This window comes from Elgaria multicarinata, chromosome 4, assembly GCF_023053635.1.
Source record: "Elgaria multicarinata webbii isolate HBS135686 ecotype San Diego chromosome 4, rElgMul1.1.pri, whole genome shotgun sequence".
Classification (NCBI taxonomy): Eukaryota; Metazoa; Chordata; class Lepidosauria; order Squamata; family Anguidae; genus Elgaria; species Elgaria multicarinata.
The window spans coordinates 145,783,525-145,805,577 of record NC_086174.1 but is presented as its reverse complement, the minus strand read 5'-3'; the positions used below and the strand labels follow the sequence as shown (position 1 = coordinate 145,805,577).

General features: G+C 46.1%; 1 protein-coding gene across 2 annotated transcripts in view; it reads right to left on the bottom strand.

Moving 5' to 3' along the window:
- ISM1 (isthmin 1) overlaps positions 1-8,236 on the bottom strand; it is a 325,195-nt gene extending 316,959 nt beyond the window's left edge. For both annotated transcript variants that reach the window (XM_063125344.1, XM_063125345.1), the window contains exon 1: positions 8,074-8,236. In XM_063125344.1, the coding sequence (XP_062981414.1) occupies positions 8,074-8,196 (123 nt within the window). In that variant the 5' untranslated portion in view covers positions 8,197-8,236. The remainder of the gene's footprint in view (positions 1-8,073) is intronic.
- Between the last annotated feature and the right edge of the window lie 13,817 nt (positions 8,237-22,053).

The window sequence follows — 22,053 nt, the reverse complement described above, 5'->3', positions numbered from 1 at the left end:
TTCATTCCAGGTACAAAAAACATAGCAAGAACAAAAAGTTCTGCAGTATCTCTGAAAACATGCTACCTTTTGGGTAGCCCTTCAGAAAAGCTGCAAGAGGCATGGAATCCGAAAAACAACGCAACTCAAACTGACTGCAATCTCATATGGAGACATTTCCCAGCCAGCAAAAAGCTATCAGCCATCTGATTTGCCATTGTTTGCATTATCAGACACATTTTCTTTTCCATACACTTTTTTAAAAAAGAAATATTCAAGATGAGCAGACTATTATGGCATGGAACAAAATAGATAACACCAGGATAGATTTAATTGAGATCAGAACTCTTTCTGGAAATATTAGAAAACTGGGAGCTAGCAAAAGGTTTCAGAGGCCCAAAAGGATTCGTTTAGTTATGTTTTTAAATGTACTTCTAGGGGAGGTTACTATAATTTTGGATAGAGAATAAGTAAATTTGTGACTTATGTTTCCATCTGTTTAAAAGCTTAGTGTGATATCCGATATACTCTTTTGCCCTTAATGCCTTCAAGATTCTGCTCTCCCAAAATCCAGAGCTGCAAAATCAATTGAGCTAGAAAGTATTTTGACTTTGCATGGCAGAATATGATGAAAAGATCTACTGGACCACTAGCTCTACAATGCTGCTTAAATTCAGATGCTCAATTGAACAGAAAGTGTTATGAGAAATGGTAGAGATTTCATAAAATCGGGAGTCCATATATATAAATGAATACGCTGACGCTAAACGGAACCTGCCTTTCATTTTTTTTTGAACTAGATAGTCAAGTCACCCCCAGCCACCAGCATATAAAGAACTCCTTTGGGAACAAGTTTTACCTAGAGTTTTCATTGGCCCAGGAGTTTCCCTCATTATATTACTCGCCTGTCAAGAAAGGCAAATTCAGAGTTATTCTGACGATACCAAACGCCTCATTAAAACAACACACAAGCATCTTCACTTTACTATTTTACAGAACATCATTTTAAGACACATCAGGAGCCCATAAGGAATGAAAGCATGAGTCATAAAAATATTATAGCTAAGCATCTTGAAGATGCTTTTTTTGTTAATAGGAATGCAAGATACAATGACAATTTACAAGCAATGGTTCAAATGATAGTTTTGTATTATTCAGAAGTCAGCATTTAATTATTACTTAGACAAAGCTCTTCTTCCACAAGCAAGTCCATATCCCTCTTAAAATTCAAGCTGGTGGGGTGGTGTTGGTGTTTTGGGCTACCATAAGAACCTAACTTCCATTTATTTGCTTATTCCATTTTTATCCCATTTTCCAGACAATCATTATCAGAAAAACGATGTCCCCAAAGCAGCTCACTTCGAGAGAGAGAGAGAGGGGGCCCCCTCTGCCATTAGGCTTACAAACCAAAACAACACGATGTACAAGGAAAGGGTGTGGAGGGTAAAGGAAGAGGAGTTTCGTTTTTCAAGGGCAGAACAAGATGGTGAGCTGTAAGCATGCATTTAAATGCATCTTCTGTCACATACATAAGCTAAGAATTTCCCCTTATCGTTTCTGTCTATCGGGAGAAGGAAGGAAATCTTGCCCTTCACACCTCTTAAGTCTACCTATTTGGGATGTGAGGAAGTGTCAATAGCTCATTCCCACAAGTTCCTCTACCCATGTGCCTGCACTCCATGCCTGATGAGTGGTAACACCTGACGTGGATTCTCTTCTCTCTGCCAGTTCCCCTGCTCCAGAGCCTGGGTCCCTAAAGATGTTTTTGGCCTAAAACTCCCATCAGCCCTAGTCAGCATAGCCAATGGTCAGGGATGATGGCAGTTATAGGCTCAAACATCTGGAAGGACCTAGATTGGGGAAGGCTGGTGATAAAAGATGGGGCTTTTTGCCAACAAAATATATCACCCTTTTGTCATCTCAGATCACCATGGGTGATCCTTACTTCAGGCAAGCAAGTTTGGGAACCTCTCTGTAAGGCTGTATAGTTTAGTATTTTTATTTCTTTTCAGTGCTACCCAATTTCCCTCTCAACCCTCATCCTTAACCTTAATGAAGCTTTTTAATGGAACGGGGTTTGACTGCATACCTTGATGGCTGAAGGATCTCTGCTACATGCTTTACTCAAGGAAAGACATGGGGAAAACAGGTGAGCTTGCTCACTTGTGACTTAGGAATGTAACTGATAGTTATCCCCTTCCTAGGTAAAACCTGCAGATTTGGGGTTGCTCCACACCCAAAAGGTCTAAGGTTGCTGAGAGAGGTGGTGGCAGCAAAAATAATTAAGTTAGGGAAGTGCTGCAGACTGTCCTGCCCTGCAAGACAGTTGTGTGCTCCACGTTCTCCACAGGGCCTTCCAGGATCTCTTAAAAATATAATATCCTTGTTTCTGATGACTTGCTAGATTGTCACTTCCAATGCACATGCAACTGGTTGGCCACTGTGTGAACAGAATGCTGGACTAGATGAACTCTTGGTCTGATCCAGCATGGCTCTTCTTATGTCCTTAACTTCTTCAAAACAGACAACACCCATTACTGCCTTTACACCACCTGTCTATTAGCCAGACCTTTGAAAGCAAACCCCCCCCCCCCCGAGCTCAAGAAGCCTTGCTTTCAAGTAAGCATGTACAAAATTGCAGTGGCCTAATGGGCAGTGCTCGAATTTTGAAGGGAAATAATAGCTAAGGGAGTTGTCACTAAAGGTTTGGGTCCCCCCCTCCCCGCCATCAACAATTCAAGCCCTGTCGCTGAGACCGCATGCATTTTATCTTCAAATACTACAAGTGGTACAGAAAACCTTATAGCAGCATTACTTTAATTGTGTGTTGGGTACAGTAGTGAGTTGTTTATATGGACAGTGAACTCTATAGCCTTTTTCAGTTATTCAATATCTGTGGGTAATCTGCGGGAGGAAGTAGCCCTCTGCACATACAGCTGTATGAGCTGCATGGTTTTTATTCTGGTTGTGCTTTTTATATTGTATTGTGTATTTGTGCTTTTAACCTGTTGATTGTTTTACTATGATTTTAATTTTTGTGAACCGCCCAGAGAGCTTCAGCTATTGGGCGGTATAGAAATATAATAAATAAATAAATAAATATGAGCATGGATCTTCTACAGATGTGCTACGGAACATGTGTAGTAGCCTGCTATCCCCACATGTGCTCATTATCCATAGATCCTGGACAACTGAAAAGGGTGTAATGCTCCCATCATAAAAACATTTTTGGGTATCTAATCTATTATTTTCATCTTACACCAGAACGGAACTCCAGTATTGCCTTCTGGATTCATTCCATAGCCACCATGAACAAAGGGAAAGGAAAGGAACCTCTCGCGCAAGCACTTGAGTCATTGCTGACTCCTAGAGGGACGCCTGCTTTCGCTGATGTTTTCTCGGCAGACTTTGTAGCGGGGTGGTTTGCCATTGCCTTCCCCAGTCGCAGTTCCCTTTCCCCCAGCTAGCTGGGTACTCATTTTACCGACCTCGGAAGGATGGGAGGCTGAGTCAACATGAGCCGGCTGCCTGAAAACCAGCTTCCGCTGGGATCGAACTCGGGCCGTGGGGAGAGTTTCAGCTGCAGTATCTGCCGCTTACACTCTGCGCCACACAAGGCTCTGCATCACAAGAGGCTCACACAAAACCTAGACCATATTTCAGCCTGAAGCCTCAATACATCTTTTCTCTCAAATATATACTTACAAATTGGATTGTGGATCCTGAACAGTAATCTCAGGGCTTACCAGGGAAGGTAGGAGCATATGAAATGAATGAAAACAGCTATTCTCCATATTACACCTGTTGTCTCTACATAGTATAGGGTGCATCCGTCCTTCTCTCAGCACATTATTAGCATTTCAGGCCCTTTTTTGAAGGCTGAACCTTTGCAGCAGAAATGTGTACTTCCTGTAACCCATCTGCACAAACTCACTCGCACCTATCCAGAATGGAAAACAAATGAGTACAGCATTTATTGGTTTTGAGGGAGGAGTAAGTAGTGTGACCTAGAAGGAGAAAAGTTACGCTTTCTTGCTACCCCCGTTCCTATATATATTACTAATGAATGTTTTTATTTATTTATTTATTTAAAACATTGTATGCTGCAGTGAGATTTGTGGGCTGGAAAGACACCAAAACCAGTAAGGCAACTTTCCCCAACCTGGTGCCTTCCAGATGTTGGACTTTAACCCCCCATGCAGCCAAGCCTGCATGGCCAATCATCAAGGAACCTAGGAGTTGTCATTCAAAACATCTGGAGGGCACCATGTTGGGGAAGGCTGAAGTAAGTACCATTCCTCACCCAAAGACATGTGTAGAGATTATAATGAGGATAGAGATCCCCTCCCCCCCCCCCGCACTGGCTTTGCCACACATTCAAGTAATTCCCACTTCCTGCCACACATTGGAAATATAAGTGACCACTTCCTTCAGGTTGTGGCTAACTCTCTTCCTGACAAGATTTCTTGTCTGAACAGCTGCTAGGGCAGCGTTCCCAGATGTACAATAATTCTTATATTTGTGCAAGAATCCAAAGCCTTTGCATATAAGGCATGAGAATTGAGGGTTGTGTGGTGCAGCACTAGCTTGGGTAGCAGGTTTTCTGTTCCTGACACGTCCAGTGAGTCTCAAGCAAAGCACTGTGTAGGCGGAAGTGAGGTTTTTCCAGCTGTAGTACAGTTGTTGCCACAACCAACTGTAGCAGATTATGGGGGCGAAAGAACTTCCTTCCCTCTCCTTTTGACTAGGCTGGAATTCACCCTCCCGCATCCACCTGGGATGAAATGTGAGTGAAAGGAAGGGTGGCAGGATGGTTGCCTGGAACCTGGTAGCTTGGCTGCTACCACAAAACTGGGGGGAAACAGCAAAAAAAGGGGTAACTCCCCCCACCCCTAGTTTTGAACCAGAAGTTCATATTGGAGAACTTTCAGCTCAACCTCAGTCCTGAGGTTCTTTGGTATTAGAATTATACACTGATAATCTGATGACTCTAACCAAGGGGCTGTTCTGCATAGTACACCCTTGCCAAAGGATAAATTTCCTCCCCACAAAGTGGCCATCATTCTTTTCAATTTATTCTCCGAAACAGATGACAGTCCATTTTAAACTTACACTGTGATTATTACAGGGATAGGATTTTCCTCATGACTATCATTAGGGGACCTATACTTGCCCTTCAAGTGAATATCCTACTGTTGAGTGCCTTCATCTCTACTTTCCTCTAAATCAGCAGTCCCCAACCTTTTTGGCACCAGGGACCGGTTTCGTGGAAGACAATTTTTCCACGGACCGGGGGGGTGAGGGTTGAGGGGATGGTTTTGGGAAGCCCCCCCTGCCCCCCCCCACTCCAGCGTCCTGGCTTCTCTTCGGCTGGGTGGGTGCCCAGCAGAAGCGAAGCCAGGACTCGGGGGTGGGCAGCTTCTGGCCAGGCGCCAGGAAGTCGCTCTCCCAGAGCAGCTTCTGGCCAGGCGCTCCATTCCGAAGCTGCCCCACCCCACTCCAGCGTCCTGGTTTCACTTCGGCTGGGCAGGCGAGATGGCGCCCCGTGCCCAGGTATGCTGGAGTGAGGGTGGGTGGGTGAAAGCAGCTCACCTGCACAGCCTGGTTCCTAACAGGCTGCGGACCGGTACCGCTCCGTGGCCCGGGGGTTGGGGACCCCTGCTCTAAATCATTTGGAGAACAAAGACTGGGAAAATTGTACTCCAAGTCTGTTATTCCTCCCGCATCCAAGTCCTATAAGATGAAAACTAAAATTTCATCTGAAAACATAACTATTATGTAGCACCAACAGTATATTATGCAGTACACCATTTAGTAGCGGTATATTCTCTGCTCACAGTATTGGTATATTGTAGCACATTTTGTACTCTACATCTAAACTTGGGAAACTGCCTTCTATCGAGTCATCTAGCTCAGTGGTGACTACAGAAACCTTCCCCAAACTGGTTTGGTCATGCTAGTTGAGAATGATGGGACTTGCAGTCCTACACATCTGGAAGCTGGCAGGTTGGGGAAGGCTGCTCTGTACTTAATTGGCTATGGAGCCTGGCCAGTAAACCAGCTTTAAACCAGTGTTTGTTGTTGGCTTATCAATTTTGACATGTTTGGCACAATAAACCATATACCCAGGTTTGGACATCAAGCCTGAGCTATCTTTGCCTGGTTTGTTTATTTGCTTGTGCAACGGGAAGAGCAAAACACGAACGAATAGGCTGCATGCACAAGTACACAGCTTGTTTACATTTGGTTTAATAAGCCAGATTTTTTGGCTGATCATTAAGTGTGAACACAGCCAGTGTCTATTCTTTAGATTCCTGGATCCACACCAGCAGTATAGTAATGCTCACAGGGACACAGCATGAACACTTCTTGATTAGTGGGGGAAATTATGTCATCAGCCAGCCAGCCCCCCTTTACCCAGGATTCCCTGTTCTCTCTGATCTTAGCTGCATCTTCACAAAAGCTGGGGGTAGGGGAAATAAGTTTTCAAACTTATAATATATTTTCACCTGCTGTAATGCGAAGTATTTTGAGGTGGGTTAGACAGAATGAGCTCTGAAGACCCATTAGTTTTACAAAATTTTGTCTTTGGGTAGAGATGAAAACTGCTTAGAACTGGTTTGTTGCTATGGATCAACACAGTTGCCTGAATCTTTGAACTCTCCCTGGGGGCATAGCTATGGGGACTGTCATGAGGAGCACCTGCACTTCAAAATTTAGCACTCCACCAATGGATGCAATTCACTCACAATATACGTCAAAATATATTTGCTTACACTAAAACCAAGGAAAGGACCAGGCAAGCGGTATGTGGATTAATACAACATAGGGGGAAAGGCAGAGACCGTTTTCACCCATTTTGTGAATGCGTGGAGGGGGGTAGGAGTACAGGACAGACACGGTCATGCAGCCGGGTAAAGCAACCAGCTTTGAGAGGCACCATGAAGGTAGGAAATAAAGGATGGTTTTAGGAGTGATGGCCCTAGCAGGGGAGGGGTATTTGGGCTCCGTTTTGGTCACAAAGCCATCAGTTCTGCCACCGGAAGAACCACGCTAATCTGAAGTTCTGAGAATAGGCTCTTGTGTACATATTGTAGGCAGGTAAGCTATAAGGTCAGGAACTGCACAAAAGGCAAGTTCACAATAGCACACACACACACACACACACGTCTATGCTATACATAAAGGGTTCTGTGTCCAGATTTTTATGTGCAGGTCAGGAGTGGGGACTGCAAGCTGTACCCTGCTCCTCTTCTCTGCGCGCTCACGGATGGTGCGGAGAAGACTTAAAGACGCACATTCTAAAGTGTGGTGGATGCAGCTTCAGAACACACATTGGCTACACTCCAAAGCATTTCTTTTCAAGAGAGAGAGAGAGAGAGAGAGAGAGAGAGAGAGAGAGAGAGAGAGAGAGAGAGAGAGAGAGAGAGAGAGAATGGGCGCTTTCACTATGGGATGAGAGACCACCGCGGAGCGGTAGAGCACATGCTTTGCATGCAGAAAGTCCGAGACTCAACCTCTGGCATCTCGGGTTGAAAGGAGCAGGTAGCAGATGACTGAAAACACCACTCTCCACTGGAGAGTGGTATAAGGCATTTTCCTATGTTCCTAGAACATAGGAGGCTTCCAGATGGAGGGCTCCTACCGCTAACCGTCACTGTGCAGAGATTCCGCCTTTTCTACCTCTGCGTATTTTTCCCCTGCTAGGAAAAAGGATGGAAGGAGCCGAGGCAAAACACCGGAGGGCTACAAACTGAAGCTGTCGCTGGCGACTGCTAACTCCCCCCCCACACACACGCTATAAAATCCACTGAAGATTGGCATGGGGGGAAAGCCTTGTCTTGACGCACCCACAGAAAGTCTTCACCCAGAAAATGACCAAGTGTAGATTTCAGTGGGTGGCCGTATTTATAAAAGGGGAGACCCGGGGAATTGAGTGGGTGGCTAGAATGGATACCCCCCCACACACACCCCTTCCTTGAGGCCCTCAAACCCTAATTCCCAGGAGGCGGCTTTTCCTTCACATTTCGTTTTGTGCCCCCCCCTCCCCGCTCCCCTTTCCCAACCCCGTGGCTGCTGGGCGTCGGTACTCACCTGCTGCCGCTGGCTCTGGTTGCCCGGCGTGGCGTCGGTCTCGCTGCTCCGCAGCACGGTGATGTGCAAGGTAAGCAGGAGGAGTCCCAGCAGCAGCAGCAGCTCGGCCGCCAGGCGCACCATCCTCTTGCAGCGGGCGGCTTTAGGACTCCGCGGCGGCGGCGGCGGCGGCAACTGAATAGCAGCAGCCGCAGCAGCAGCAGGAGGTGGAGCCGGAGCCGGAGCCGCCGCCGCGGCTGCTAGTGGTGCAAGAGCTGGACTTCCAACGCCGCTCTCAGGATCAAGCGGGCCGGCAGAAGAGGAGGAGCTGCTGCTGCAGCCAGCGCCGCACTGCCGCCACCACCACGGCGGAGCCACTTCGGGGCGGGAGGCGGCTTCCGAGGCGGCGGGGAAAGGGGGCTGGGGACGCCCGCCCGACGGCCACGGGGCCGTGGCAGGGAGCGGGGCCGGCTGCAGGGGGCGCTGCTGCTGCTGCTCTCGCAGCCCGGCGTCCGCATGGGGTCTTGCCCGCCCGCAGCAGCGGCACACCGCGGGGCCGCCGCCGCCGCCCTCCTCTCTCTTCCCCAACGCCGCCGCCGCCGCCTCGGGCCTTGAGCGCGTCGCACCGATAGGAGAGGCTGTGGCGGCGGCTGGGCAGCCCTGGGGCCGGGGCGGAGAAGCGGGGCTGGTGGTTGGGATGCCCGGCCGGCCTGAAGAGGCACCATCCAAGGGCAGAGTGGCGCCCGCCCCTGCTGGCCGCGGGAAGGAAGGCAGGCGCACCCCACGGCGAGGGCTGACCCCCGCTCCCAGCACGGGAGACCTCTCTTTCCCCCTCACCCCCCCCCCCGGTATCCTACCCCCCTTTATCCGAGAGGCTGGAACTACCGGCCCTCTGTGCCACCACCCCGGCGCTGCCGCGTGCAAAGGCGCCTGCAGCCCTGAGCGTCCCCGCCTGCCTCCCAGGTGGCTCTCGCACGCCGTCCGCGGGCAGCTTTCTTCAGCCCATGGACGTGGCGGCGGCGGCGGCGGCGTTGCTGTCAGTGGGCTGCTGAGCTCGGCTCGAGGCGAGACTTATTTTTGCCTCGCCCCCCCCCCCCCGCTCCCTTTCCTGGAGTCCTAATCTTAGTTCTGGCGGCCGGGCTTAAAAGTCCTGCTGCTGCTGCTGCTGCCGCCGCCGCCGCCGCCGCCACCTCGGGTCTCGGGTCTCCTCCTCTTCCCGGGGATGAAGGCGGCCGGTCAGAAACCCTTCTCCAGGCGGCGGCGGCGGGGGCTGGGTCACCTCCTTGGTGCCTGGGGTTAATCCGCAGAGAGGCAAGGCGAATCTGGATTCAGCAGTCTTTGGACGGAGCCCTCGTAAGCACTTGTCCCCAGTTCCCTCGCCCACGAGTGTCGGGAGATGCGGGCGCCCCTCTCGCCGGCTGGCCTGGGCGCGCTTGCAAGCGAGGCTGCCGCCTCCCTTCTCCTTCCAGCCTGACTTTCCCCTTGCGTGTGGCTCATGCTTTTATACTACGCTCTTTCCCTTCCTTGCAGTGCTGTTGTCTCTCCCTCTCTCCCTCCCCCTCTTTAAAGTTCTCTTTCTTCTGATCTCGTCACAGCAGCCCCCCCTCATCCCCTTTCATGCTTTACTCCCTGTTGCTAACTATTTACTTGCCCCTAACTGCCAACTTGGATAATTACAAGTCAGTACAGCAGCAGGGCACTCCTGTCCTCTGCTTTTCTACATTTGATGAAGTAGGCTGTTGCCCATGGGACGCTCATCAGAAGACACCCCCCCCTCCTTACTGAATCAGACCAAAATCAAGAAACTGGTCTCTTACTTACTTGGAGACAATCATTTCCCAGTCTTTCCCAACACTCTCAAAGAAGAGAGCCCATTCCCCCCTCAGGACATTTCTCCTTAAATGGTAACCATTCGGAACAGGCATGTTTTCCATCCACTTTGCTTTTTGCTATAAAATGTTAAGACTGAGCTGAGCTCTTACTTCTTCCTTTCTTTTCAGAGCTGGCAATATATTGTTCCTCCCGTGGGTAGGGATTCTGTTGTCAATGAAAGTCCCAAGATCCCTTTACAAATGTTCGATAGACACTGGAATGATGTGTACAATTAGAAGTCAGCAAGGGCCATTTTACAATGGCAGTCCAACTCGGGAAGGGCCACAGCTCAGGGATAGAGCATCTGCGTTGCATGCAGAAGGCCCCAAGTTCAATCCCTGACATCTCCAGGTAGGGCTGGAAAAACTCCTGCCTGAACCCTTGGAGATGCTGTCAACAATACTCGTTTATAGTCTGCCTCCATGGTTCCTATGAGGTAGGAACACAGAGGTGGCAAACCTTTGTCAGCCTGGGGGCTGGTTTCCAATTTGAGAAGGGCCTTGGGGGCTGCATTCCAACAGTGGGTGGGTCATATATCATTTGTACCAATTTAGCCATATTCACATACAAGCCGCAGTTCTATGCATGTCTAGTCAGGAGTAAGCACCAGTGCAATAGCTTCTAGTCATACCAACTACATCTCAACTCTGTATGTCTACTCAGGTAAAGTCGTACCAGGTCAGTCTGTGACCATCTACTCAGGAGTTGCTCTCTGGCAAGAAGGGTCTTTCCCATCTTCTGCTACTTCCTCCTTAGAACTGGAGATCCCAGGGACTGAACCAGAGCTCTGCTGAATGTAATAATGTGTGCACTAGGGGTGTGCACGGACCCCCTGATCCGCCGCCCATAGTCCGCTCCTCCCATAGTCCGCTCCTCTTCGCTGCGGAGCTCCGGCTCTGAATCAGAGCTCCGCAGTGGAGGGGAGTGGCGCCAGGTAAGGCCCCCCTCCCTCCTCTCCCTTACCTGCAGAGACCAAGGGGGAGGGGTGCCTTACTTCCTGGTTGAGCCATGGGCTCAATTGAAGAAGCCGAGGGACCGCGGACGGACGCAGGTAAGGGAGAGGCGGGAGGGGGGTTTACCGGGCCCTGCCGCTGTCGCCGCATGGGCAACAGCGACAACGGCAGGGCCTGGTAAACCCCACTTACCTTTCTGGCGGAGCTCCGGATCGAGGCGAAGGATCCGCCTTCACCTCGATCCTCTTCACCACGCTCCGCCGGCCCCCCCAATCCTCTTCGCCTCCACCTTAAGGGTAGGCGAAGCCCCCCGTTCCGCTCCTGCTTCTCCGGCTCGAGGAGAAGCGGAGCACATCCCTAGTGTGCACTACTAAGCTATGGCCCTCTCAAGATGCGTGTTCCCAAACACGCAGGGCCAAAGTAGAGATGGCAGAGAGGTGAGAGTCATATTAGTAGCTCACATGCCTGTCTCATTCATGGATAAAGGGAGGTGTCTTAATTTTTACATTAAAATGGGTGAGGGGAGCTTGTGCATTATTTTATTGAATGGGTTATGAATTTTGTAAGCTGTCTTGAGAGGGCTGTTTAGGTCCTATAGACAGCCTATAAGCACCCTTAAAAAAATAGCCAGCCTCACCTTCCTGAGGATTGTTGCTGCATACATGTCTCCCACTGCAAGACTTTAAAGCTGCAGCCCCATGAAGGCAGGACTCTTGCCTGAAAAAAAATTACCATTTAAATCTGAGTAAATATAAATAGGATTAGGCTGCATGGGTGTGAATGTTGTTGACACTAGCTATGAAATGCGGGACAAGCTTTTTGAATCCTGGCACCAGCAGTAAAACTTAACTGTACCATGCTACATAAGACCTGTAAAACATACTGATCACAGCAAACATTATATTATTTTGAAAGCTTAAATTGGGAGAAGGAAAAGGATCTACTTTGTAGTTAATATCTAACATATTTACTCATACAGATCCAAGCTTATGAACTAGGAAAGCAGTCAGAGTTAGGTGATCTGAGTAAGATTTTTATAACTGAACTGTATGAAATCCTAGAATTCTATCTGGCACATTAGGATGCACACACACACACACACACACACACACACGAGAGACAGAGAGAGAAAGACAGAGAGAGAGAGAGAGAGAGAGAGAGAGAGAGAGAGCATACAGGCCTGGAAAAACTTACTCATGTAAGCCCAATAAAAATAATTAGCCTTTTTAATGGGTTGTATATATAGCAATGAAGCTAAATTGTGTATTTCCATGTCTTCTCACGAAATAAATATGATCCAGAAATAATTTGTGCTGTTTATTTTATTTATTTATTTATTTATTTATTACATTTTTATACCACCCAATAGCCGAAGCTCTCTGGGCGGTTCACAAAAATTAAAACCATTAAGAACATAATAAAACATCCAACAATCTAAAAGCCCAAATACAAAATACAATATAAAAAGCACAACCAGGATAAAACCACACAGCAGAAATTGATATAGGATTAAAATACAGAATTAAAACAGCAAAGTTTAAATTTAGGTGTTAAAATACTGGGAAAATAAAAAGGTCTTCAGTTGGCGACGAAAAGAATACAGTGTAGGCGCCAGGTGGACCTCTCTGGGGAGCTCGTTCCACAGCCAGGGTGCCACAACAGAGAAAGCCCTCCTCCTGGTAGACTGACATAGCATGGATAGGCCATTGGGTTCTAATATATTTACAGATTAATTACTTTTAAATACCACCTGTAACTGACAGGTGGGGAAATGCCTATGAGAACTCCAAGCATTAGGGGAATGTTTATACTGTTAAAAATTTTCAGGCCACCTTCACCTCTCATGAAAATGGGTAAATATGGTGGCAAGCAACAAGTCTGAATCTTAATGAAACATACTTTGGGGCTTGAAAGACTCTTGTACTGCAATGATAAACTCCCTTAAAGGTAAGCATTACTGATTTCAGAGGAGTTTGTCTCCAAGTAAGTGTGCTTATTGGGGACTTTCCAGTGGAGAGAGCTGGCGATCCAGTCAAAGCCCTAGTATCACTATGGAACAAAGAGATGTGGAGGGCCATCGTCTTGATTGCACCTAAGTGCCCTCTCAGGCGCTGTGGAGCCCATTCTACTTCCTGTTATACTGGGGAACTGTGGTTCATGAAATAGGTTGGACGTTGGCTAGAGCGCAAATGGCGCAGGACTGAAAGCAAAGATGACTGAGTATGCGCTAGAGCACGTAATCATGCTGATTGTGCAGTAGTGCGAAGTAGGGTTACTTTGCTGCCTTTATCACATCCTCAAGTAGCCACCCAGCGGAGCTCTTCCAAGTGGTCCGGGGGTTATTAACACTCTCCACAACGAATGGGGCCCTTGTTTCCTCAAGGACCCACTGACCTTTTTGCATCTCACTTTGAGGACAAAATTGCTTGTCTCCGCAGCAAACTTAACACTGTTCTTAGTGCAGTTCCAGTCAAGGGCGCTCCTGCTCTGTTTGGCTTCTGTGCTCTCTCTTCCCACTGGACACCTGTCTTTGGTGCTTTCAGGGGGCTTTCCAGCTTCCTCCTGGCAGCTTGCTACGTCCTTTAACCTCTTGGTCAGATCTGGACAACTCTTAGTTTCCGGAACAGATGGGTCATCTGGATCACTCTCATGGCATCCAAGGTTCAGCTTTTCACATGTGCTGCTTGGACTTTTAGATTTGGGCCAACAGTCTGTGTAGGCTTAGAACACAACAGATTATTTCCTTACTGGTGGAGACAGTCTCACAGCCATCTAAACACTTTCTATATTTGTTGGACAGTCAAATACTTGCCAGTTGTTATGCTTCTACTCATGTGCTAGAACAATCACAGTGGTCAGTCAGGAACAAGGGTCCAAACTCTCTTGCTTACAGCTTATGGCTTCTGTTGTCTTAGTTTGGCAGCAGGCAGCAAACCTATGGAAAACTGTTCTTGCTAAAAGTTAGTTATGCAATAGTCTTTGATCTGTTCACCACGTGACAGCAAGGCTGTATATGCATTAGCCTGCTCGCTTGATTTGAGCTGATGAATTTCTTCTCTAGCTCTGGTGCTGTGAAGAACCTGTGAAGAAACTTTCTTGCACACTCATTAGTTTGGGGTTTCTCATCAAACAATTTCATGGTTTCAATTGTAAATTACTCTGTCTTCTATTCAGTCTATTTCCAAGACTCATTAATACTCAGGGAAGAATTAAGACTAGTTCTCTAGATTCAAGGTGGTACCAAAGATGTGGAATTCCGTTCTACTTCTTAGCAAGGTAACTGCTTCTCTTATTAGACATTTTACATTAGACTCTGCAGTTGCATGCTATTGCAGGCCTTATAGGAAATTCATTTCACTAAAGGTGTATACAACAGTCAGGTAGCATTTAAATCTCTCTACAGCATTAATAAATTCAGTGAAACCAACTTGCAACTCTAGGTTTTCTTAATACTTTTGAAAATTCTATACATGTTACACAATTCTTAACTAAGTCTCAGGGTGCAATTGGCTTAACATCATAAGACATCCATACTTTATTTTTCAGCTTCCCCATCTTTTCTTTGACAGCTATATCTTTGAAATTAAGATTCCTTCAAGCCATTTCACAATGAGAGGGCCATTGGCCACTGGGCGTCCCACAGCTGTCATGAAATTCTCAGGTTTACAGATTAGTCCAGCTACGTAGCAAATTGAGAAGGAACATTGAACACTAGTGTGGATATCTATGGATAAGCCGTTTGCTTGTTAAAACAATCCATTCCATGCTTCATACCTGGGATAAGACAAAACTTTTCCATTACAAGTATTTACTTCCTCTTTTCTGTCAGCTTGGCATGAAACCACAATACTTCCTGTTATATATTTTTCTTTGGGTATGTCTTTTGCAATCTGGTATTGTCAAAGCAACTTCAGTCTTGCCTGGGAGTGGCTAACTCCTAAATTTCAACTTCTCAATCATGTGGTTCTCAGATATGTTGTCTTCAACAAAGAAAACGATACCTGGATTCAAGGTAGTAAATTTATCTGGATTCTCTATGCAATATCTGTTCGTATCAAGTCAATCTCTGATTTGATAAAAACTTTTCTTACACGCAAAGCAGATGCAGCATTTGCTCTTAGACAAGGTGGAAATATGCCACTGGCTGCTGTTGAATAATCACACTACAGTCAGCTATGACAATACAAAAGAAATCATTTTCTGTAAGTTGGCAAGCTCAATGTAGGAGTTTGGAGTGTTTTACTTCAACCACAAATTCACTTTAACCATGTTAAATGCTAACACTCCAAACTGGAGGGTGTAATCCTTAGGGTTTGGGATTGCTTATCTCTTGGCTCTGGAGCTTGTGTCTCAGGACAGTATTTACTTTGACCTCCCTTTTTCTGCTTCAGTCTGCACTGGTTTTGGAAATGGCCTTTCTTTCTACAGTAATAACATTTAGGTCCATCTTCTCGGCTTCTTTGGGGCTTTTCTCAAGAGGTTTGAAGCTGTTGCAATTGCATAGTTAACAGATTTGTTTCTAATTGTTCTTTCTCTTCTCGCATGTCATCCCAGTACTGGGTGGCTTCTGGCAAAGCTTTCCAGTACTCGATGATTGTAGTCCTAATTTTCTCTGAAATTTCACTGAGAAGCTCATTCAGGAGCAAATCAGTTATTTGCCAGGCGTTCTGTGGATCACCTGGGTTTAGGTTGATAGCACATTCCAGCCAAGTCTGTCTCTAAATGTGCTTTCATCCTTAAACTGTTTTGTATCTTAAATAGCAGTCATATTTGTTCCTTTTTCACAAATCTGACAACTGGTCCGACATAGGATTTCTCTTTCTTGTCTTACCATGCTGGAGGTCTGCTTCTGTTAAAGCAAGTTCTCCAGTGGGGAAGGGTTTTCTGGCTGGACCGTAAGGGCTAGGTAATCTCTGTTTAAAATTCTAATTATCAGCTGAATTCCAAAGCTGGTAAGCTCTGACTGGAGCTTGGTCTGGGGCAACAAAATTTGGGTAAGTGCACACAGGAAACAATTTACTGGGGGTATTTTCAACGCCAGAGTCTAGTAAATGTCTCACTTTTTCTATCAGGGCTCTCTGGATTTGGGTTAAGGACTCTAGCAAGGACAAGTCCAAATAGGCTGCGCACAGTGGATACTCCTTTTGGGGGAACAAATGTTTGGGGGACCAAAAGTTCCTTGGAGAACCACTTTATTTATTGCTCTCTTTACTTCTACTACTTTAAAATGCTTGCACTTGTCTTTCAAAGACTCATCAAACTCATTGTTCAAGTACTTCTGGTGGTCTAACCACAACTGCTGCTAGTACAGGAAAAAGAGAGGGTTCCCCCCCTTCTAAATAATGTTTCAATAAATAAATAAATAAGTGTGTGATCCTGTCCATTTCAAATGTACCCTCGGCAGGCCACGATAATGTGGGTTTATTTATTTATTTATTTATTTTATTACATTTATATACCGCCCCACAGCCGAAGCTCTCTGGTGAAGAATGGCCAATTTTCTTGGCACAAAGTCACTAATCTTTTTAACTTCAACCTAGATGGCATACACTTCTTATAGATCTTACACATTTTCCTTACAGTGTTTTTGCTGTTTCTGGGCAGCCTGACTTTAACTTGGAGCTTCCCATTGTAACTCTTGCTTAACAGACTAATCTTGTTGGCTGTCTTGAAAGTATTTCTGCTTATAATCTAGTTGTGATGTTCTCACAACCACCATCAAACCACATACAGGGCTTTCGTACATGGCAATTTCTGGGCTTTGGCACAGGCACACAGGATTTTCACACAAGGACTGGCTTAGTATAGGGTGTCTGTGCTTCTCTCGCTCCTCTAGTGGCTCTGTCCCTACTCAAGGGAAGGCACAATAGATAGAGCTTGACCAGCACAGCTCATGATTGGAGGGTAATAGGAAAGAAGTCCACTTATTCAGGGCAACTCATTCAGACATGACATATTACACATAACACTGGTATGACTTATATAGGAGTCCTGTTATTTTCCAGGCTCATGGTTGGAATTGGGGTAGGGAAAAAACAGACAGACAGACATGTTAAGTGTCTCACATACATGTGTCTTCCTTATATGTGTCCCTGTTATTAGGGTTTTACTATTTCAGAGCTCTTTCAGAGGCTTATTCCTCTGTTCCCCTGTTTCTTTTTCCTCCCCCCCCCTCTATTTTCCTGTTTTTCTATTTTCTTGGCTGTACTGGGTCTTCTACCCAGGCTGGGGTGCTACCCCAGTCTTGACTGGTGCCTCCTTAGAGGTCTTACCCTCTCAGGGTCCACTATGGACCACTATGACCTTTAAGGAGTGCTCTGCGCTCTGCCAGTTTAGCGTCACTGCTCCCTTTAAGACCCTTGTCAGAGGAACCCCCGCATGCGTAGGTCTTAGAGCGTTCCACACACGCCAGCCTGTCCTTGGATAACTGACTTCAAATTTTTCTCAGCTGCCTCAACTCACGAGGTCTTATGAACCACGTTACCAAGATTATTTGACTTGCTTTTCATGCAAGTCTCACTTCCCAGCTGCTCTTCTCTGGATCTCAAAAAAATCCCTTCCAAGGGGAGAGAATGCCCTAAAACAGGCGTCACTGACTTTAAATGACACTTACCACTAGAAATCTCCAGCCCCAGAGAGAGTTGACTACAGGAAGGCCCTCCTCTAGTAGGATTTTTTTTAATAGGGTACCTACTCACCCACTCCGTTTGTGTGCACATTGGAGGATTCCTGTGTCATGTCTCCGTGAAGCAGGGGGTTTCCGGCGTACCACTCATCCCTTCCTCGTCGCCAAAATTGTGGAGGGACCAGAAAGGGCAGGTTCCCTTGGTTTGCTGAGTGGTGGTCAAAGACTCTCAAGACACAATTTCTCTCATCTTGGAAAAGGTTTATTACGAGCAGCCTGCAGTGCTGCAAGGTGGCAAACCCTAGAGGATCTGAAGGACTGCCCACTAGTTGTGGGCAAAGCTAAGATACTTATAGGGTAACATCCTCAGAAGCAACAACAGAACTTCCTCATATAACAAACCAATCATAATACAGTTTTGCAATACAGTAACCAATGATAGACAAGGCATTTATGCATGTGCAGAGTGCAGATAATTCTAAGACTAGAAAAACAACATGTAGATGGGTATTGCAATCCTGGAACATCTGTTCCTTTGTGGTTACTACTCTTCCTGTCCTCACTGGGAGGTTCACACTCTAACTAATATGTCAACACTTCTTGTTGGTTGAGCAAGTGTTGCTCAATATATTTTCAGCTACAGTTTGGATCAAATTGCTATAGAACTTAATTTCTAATAGAAAGGGCTTACATCAAAACAGGGTGGGCACAGACAAAACAGCCCATTCACACATTTCCTCGACATACCATCTGCCTGATTTTGTGGGATCAGTTCCAGCTGTTGTGACCTGATGATGTGGACAAAGTACTTGCAGCCATGTAACTGATCATGTGCCCTCTTGATCCTAGCCCCTCCTGGCTAATTAAAGCTAGCAAGGAGGGTTGACTGGGCGGGTCCAGGGTGTGGTGGATGCTTCTCTATGGGAAGGAGTGGTCCTTAAAGAGGCAGTAGAGCGACCACTCCTGAAGAAGCCCACTCTGGACACAATGGTATTAGACAACTATCACCTAGTTGAAATACTTAGGGAAGATATTGGAGAGAGTCATGGCAGAACAACTGCGGGCACTCTTGGTAGTAAATGATTAGATCCATTTCAATTTGAGTTCTGACCTTGTTATGGGACTGAAACAGCCTTGGTTGCCCTGATGGATGACCTTCATTGAGGGAGGGACGGGGGAGTGCAACCCTGTTAATTCTGCTTGATCTCTCATCGGCTTTTGATACCATTGACCATGGTATCGTTGATTGACTCCGTGGGATGGGTGTTGGAGGCACTGTGTTACAGTGGTTCCAGTCCTACCTGCAGAGTTGATTTCAGAGAGTAACATTGGAAGACCATTCCTTTCACCCTTAGCAATTAAGCTATGGGGTACCTTAGGGCACCATCTTGTCCCCAATGTTGTTGAACATCCATATGAAGTTGCTGATAGCGATCATTAGGGGATTTGGAGCACAATGCCATCAGTATGCTGATGACACACAGCTCTATCTCCCTGTGACTTCTGAATCAGGAAAGGCTGTACAAGTCCTAGATCAGTGCCTAGACTCAGTAATGGGCTGGATGAGGCCCAATAAATTGAAGCTGAATACTGGCAAGATGGAAGCCCTGTGGATGAGTGGTTCACGAGTCCGGGAAATAGGCTCATTGCCTCTTCTGAATGGGGCTGTACTCCCTCTGAAAGATCATGTTGGTAGTCTGGGGGTACTCCTCGATCCATCATTGTTGCTGGAGGCTCAACTAGCCATGGCATCTCAGAGTGCATTTTACCTGTTTTGGCTGATGCACCAGTTATGGCCTCTTCTGGACAGGGATAACTTGGTCATAGTGGTACAGGCATTAGTAAACTCTAGACTGGAGTACTGCAATGCACTCTATGTGTGCTGCCTTTAAAGCTGCTCTGGAAGCTGGAGCTAGTGCAGAATGCAGCAGCTTGGCTGTTAACAGGAGCTGTCTCTTTTCAGCATATAACTCTTTTGTGAGGGAATTGCACTAGCTTCCTATTGGCTACTGGGCCAGGTTTAAGTTTTTGGTACGCGTGTACAAAGCCCTAAGCAACTTGGGACCAGGATACCTAACCAATCACCTTCCCCCTTACCAACCTGCCTGGTCACTGAGGTCATTGGAGGGAATGCGCCTGGTGGTTCCATACAGACCCTTGGCCTGATTGGCCCCTGCTCTTTGGAACTCCCTGCCTCAAGAGGTCAAGCAGGTGCCAACACTAGGCTGCTTCAGCACCTCTTGAAAACAGCTCTATTTTGTTAGAGTTGTGGAACAGCCACTGTTTTTTATTGGCCCTTATTTTTAAATTTAAGAATTTTAATTTGCTGTTTCTAATCTTTCTAATCTTTCTTTTTTACTGATCTTTTTCTAATCTTTCTTTTTTACTGTTTTATTCCTATATGCACTGCTTTGGAATCTATTTTAGATATGGAGTAGAATATAAATGCTATAAATAAATGAATAAATACAATCTCAAGCTTAGAATATGATGGAAACGCTGAAGATTCTGAATGCAACAGAAATGGTAATCCCGAGTTTAGTGGCATAAAGCTCTAAGATGATTTCCTTGAATGGCAAAATAGCCATACTTTAACCTTGAAGTACACCACATAAAGAAGAAAACCTTGGTGAACCCCTTCTCGGTGTGATTTTTTTTTTTAGGGTTGGAACCGTAAAATGGGGATGGCAGTAGATTTGATTTATTAGAGAAAACAGAACTTGATGTATGTTACACTTTATTTTAAGGCTACAAATTGGTGGCTAGAATGATGGAAAGGTAATGCATACCAGCTTAAGTGACAGCGTGGTGAAAAAACCCCTCACACATATGATCTGCAGCTGTGTTCTGGGTAATGTAAGTTCACCATGATCCTATGAATAATAAAAAACACACATCTTTAATCCATCTGAGGCAGGCCTGCATTTGGCATGCATTTCCGGATGCAACATTAACTTTTATGTGTCAAGATGTTGTGCAATGACAGTAAAGGACTGTAGAACACCACTGTTGGCAGTAACAAGTTGGATTGAAATGGGATTCTCTTATTATAGGAAAAATTTATGAGTTCACATTGTTTCAAAAGTATTATTATTATTATATATAAAAGTTCTCTTGTAAATGCAGTGCCAGCGACATTGCAAGGGTGATTGGGGAAGAAATGGAAAAGTACTTAGGCAACAAGAAACAGTATAAACAGTAAATTTTTGCTCTGTTGCTTGTTGGGTAGCCCACACATGGTGACTTTTGACTTGGAATCAAAAGCCACACGCAGGATGAGTTCATTGATACAATCAATAGACCAGAAATTATTGTTTAAAGGAGTTTTACCCCTTTCCTCTAAAACAAACAAAACAAACAAACAAACTAGAAACAAAATGAATGAGATGGTAAAAGGATAGCTTTGGTTTACTGAATCTTTGTGGCTACAATCTGTCTGCACTCCTGCTAAACCAGAGTACTGAATTAAAGCAAACTTTGCAGGGAATACCAGGTTCGGAGCACAGGGGTACTGGTGATTTTCAGTGGGAGGATGGTGCAGAGCGAAAGGACTGAATCGCTCCTTGCGTTTTGGCCCTGATTCAGATCGACTTTCCCACAGCTCCTGCTAGACTTTTCTTTTTCTTTCTTTTTTTAAGGAGAGAATCCCAAGCACGGGCTGTAAAAACATGTTTGACATCAAATCTAGTTTGATCCTTAAATCAATGGCATGTTTGTGGATCTTACACATTTTGTGCTCCACCTTCTGGCGTGCTTATTGCACTTTGCCCGCACTTTGTCCTAGAATGGTGTGTTTATGTGCCACGTTATGTGCCTACAGAAATGGTTTATATGATTTATATGAGAACTTGCTTTAATGCTAATTCTCAAGTAATGAAGCTACGATGTATGGTGTAATAGCAGACAGTGTGTCGGGCTTAAACTTGGATTAAAGTCCCCACTCATAGGCGTGCACACGGGATGTGCCCAGGCACACCTTAATTTTCCTGGGGCCGCCTCCGCTCTTCCATCCCTCCGCCACACTGCTCCAGTTGGAACTTTTAAGGAGAACGGGAAAGTGCTTTCGGGAACCTCCAGAAAGTGCGTAATTCCCCTGGGCATGCTCATGGTGACCGCCATTAGCATGCCTGGGGAATTACTTACTGGAGGCCCTGGAAAGTGTGCTTTCCCATCCCCCTTACTGCTTAAGGCCCTGATTGGAGCAGTGGGGAGGGGGCTGAGAAAGCAGGCGTCCCCCTCCTGCGCTCCAATCTGGGCATTTAAGGGGCACGCCTTAATGAGATGAGCTGTGCACGCCTCTGTCCCCACTCAATCACAGAGCTTGCTGGGTGACTTTGCACCACTGCCTCTCCGTCCAGATTCTCTCACAGAGTTTTCATGATGATAATATGGGATGATTCGATATATGCTACCCCAAGCTTTGGAGGCAGATGTGATAAAATACAGTTATTTTTTTATTTTATTTACTTAAGCATTTTTATCCTGCCATTCAGCCAAAAAAGGTTCTCACGGCGGCTTACAAAGATATTTCTTGACAGTCCCTGCCCACAG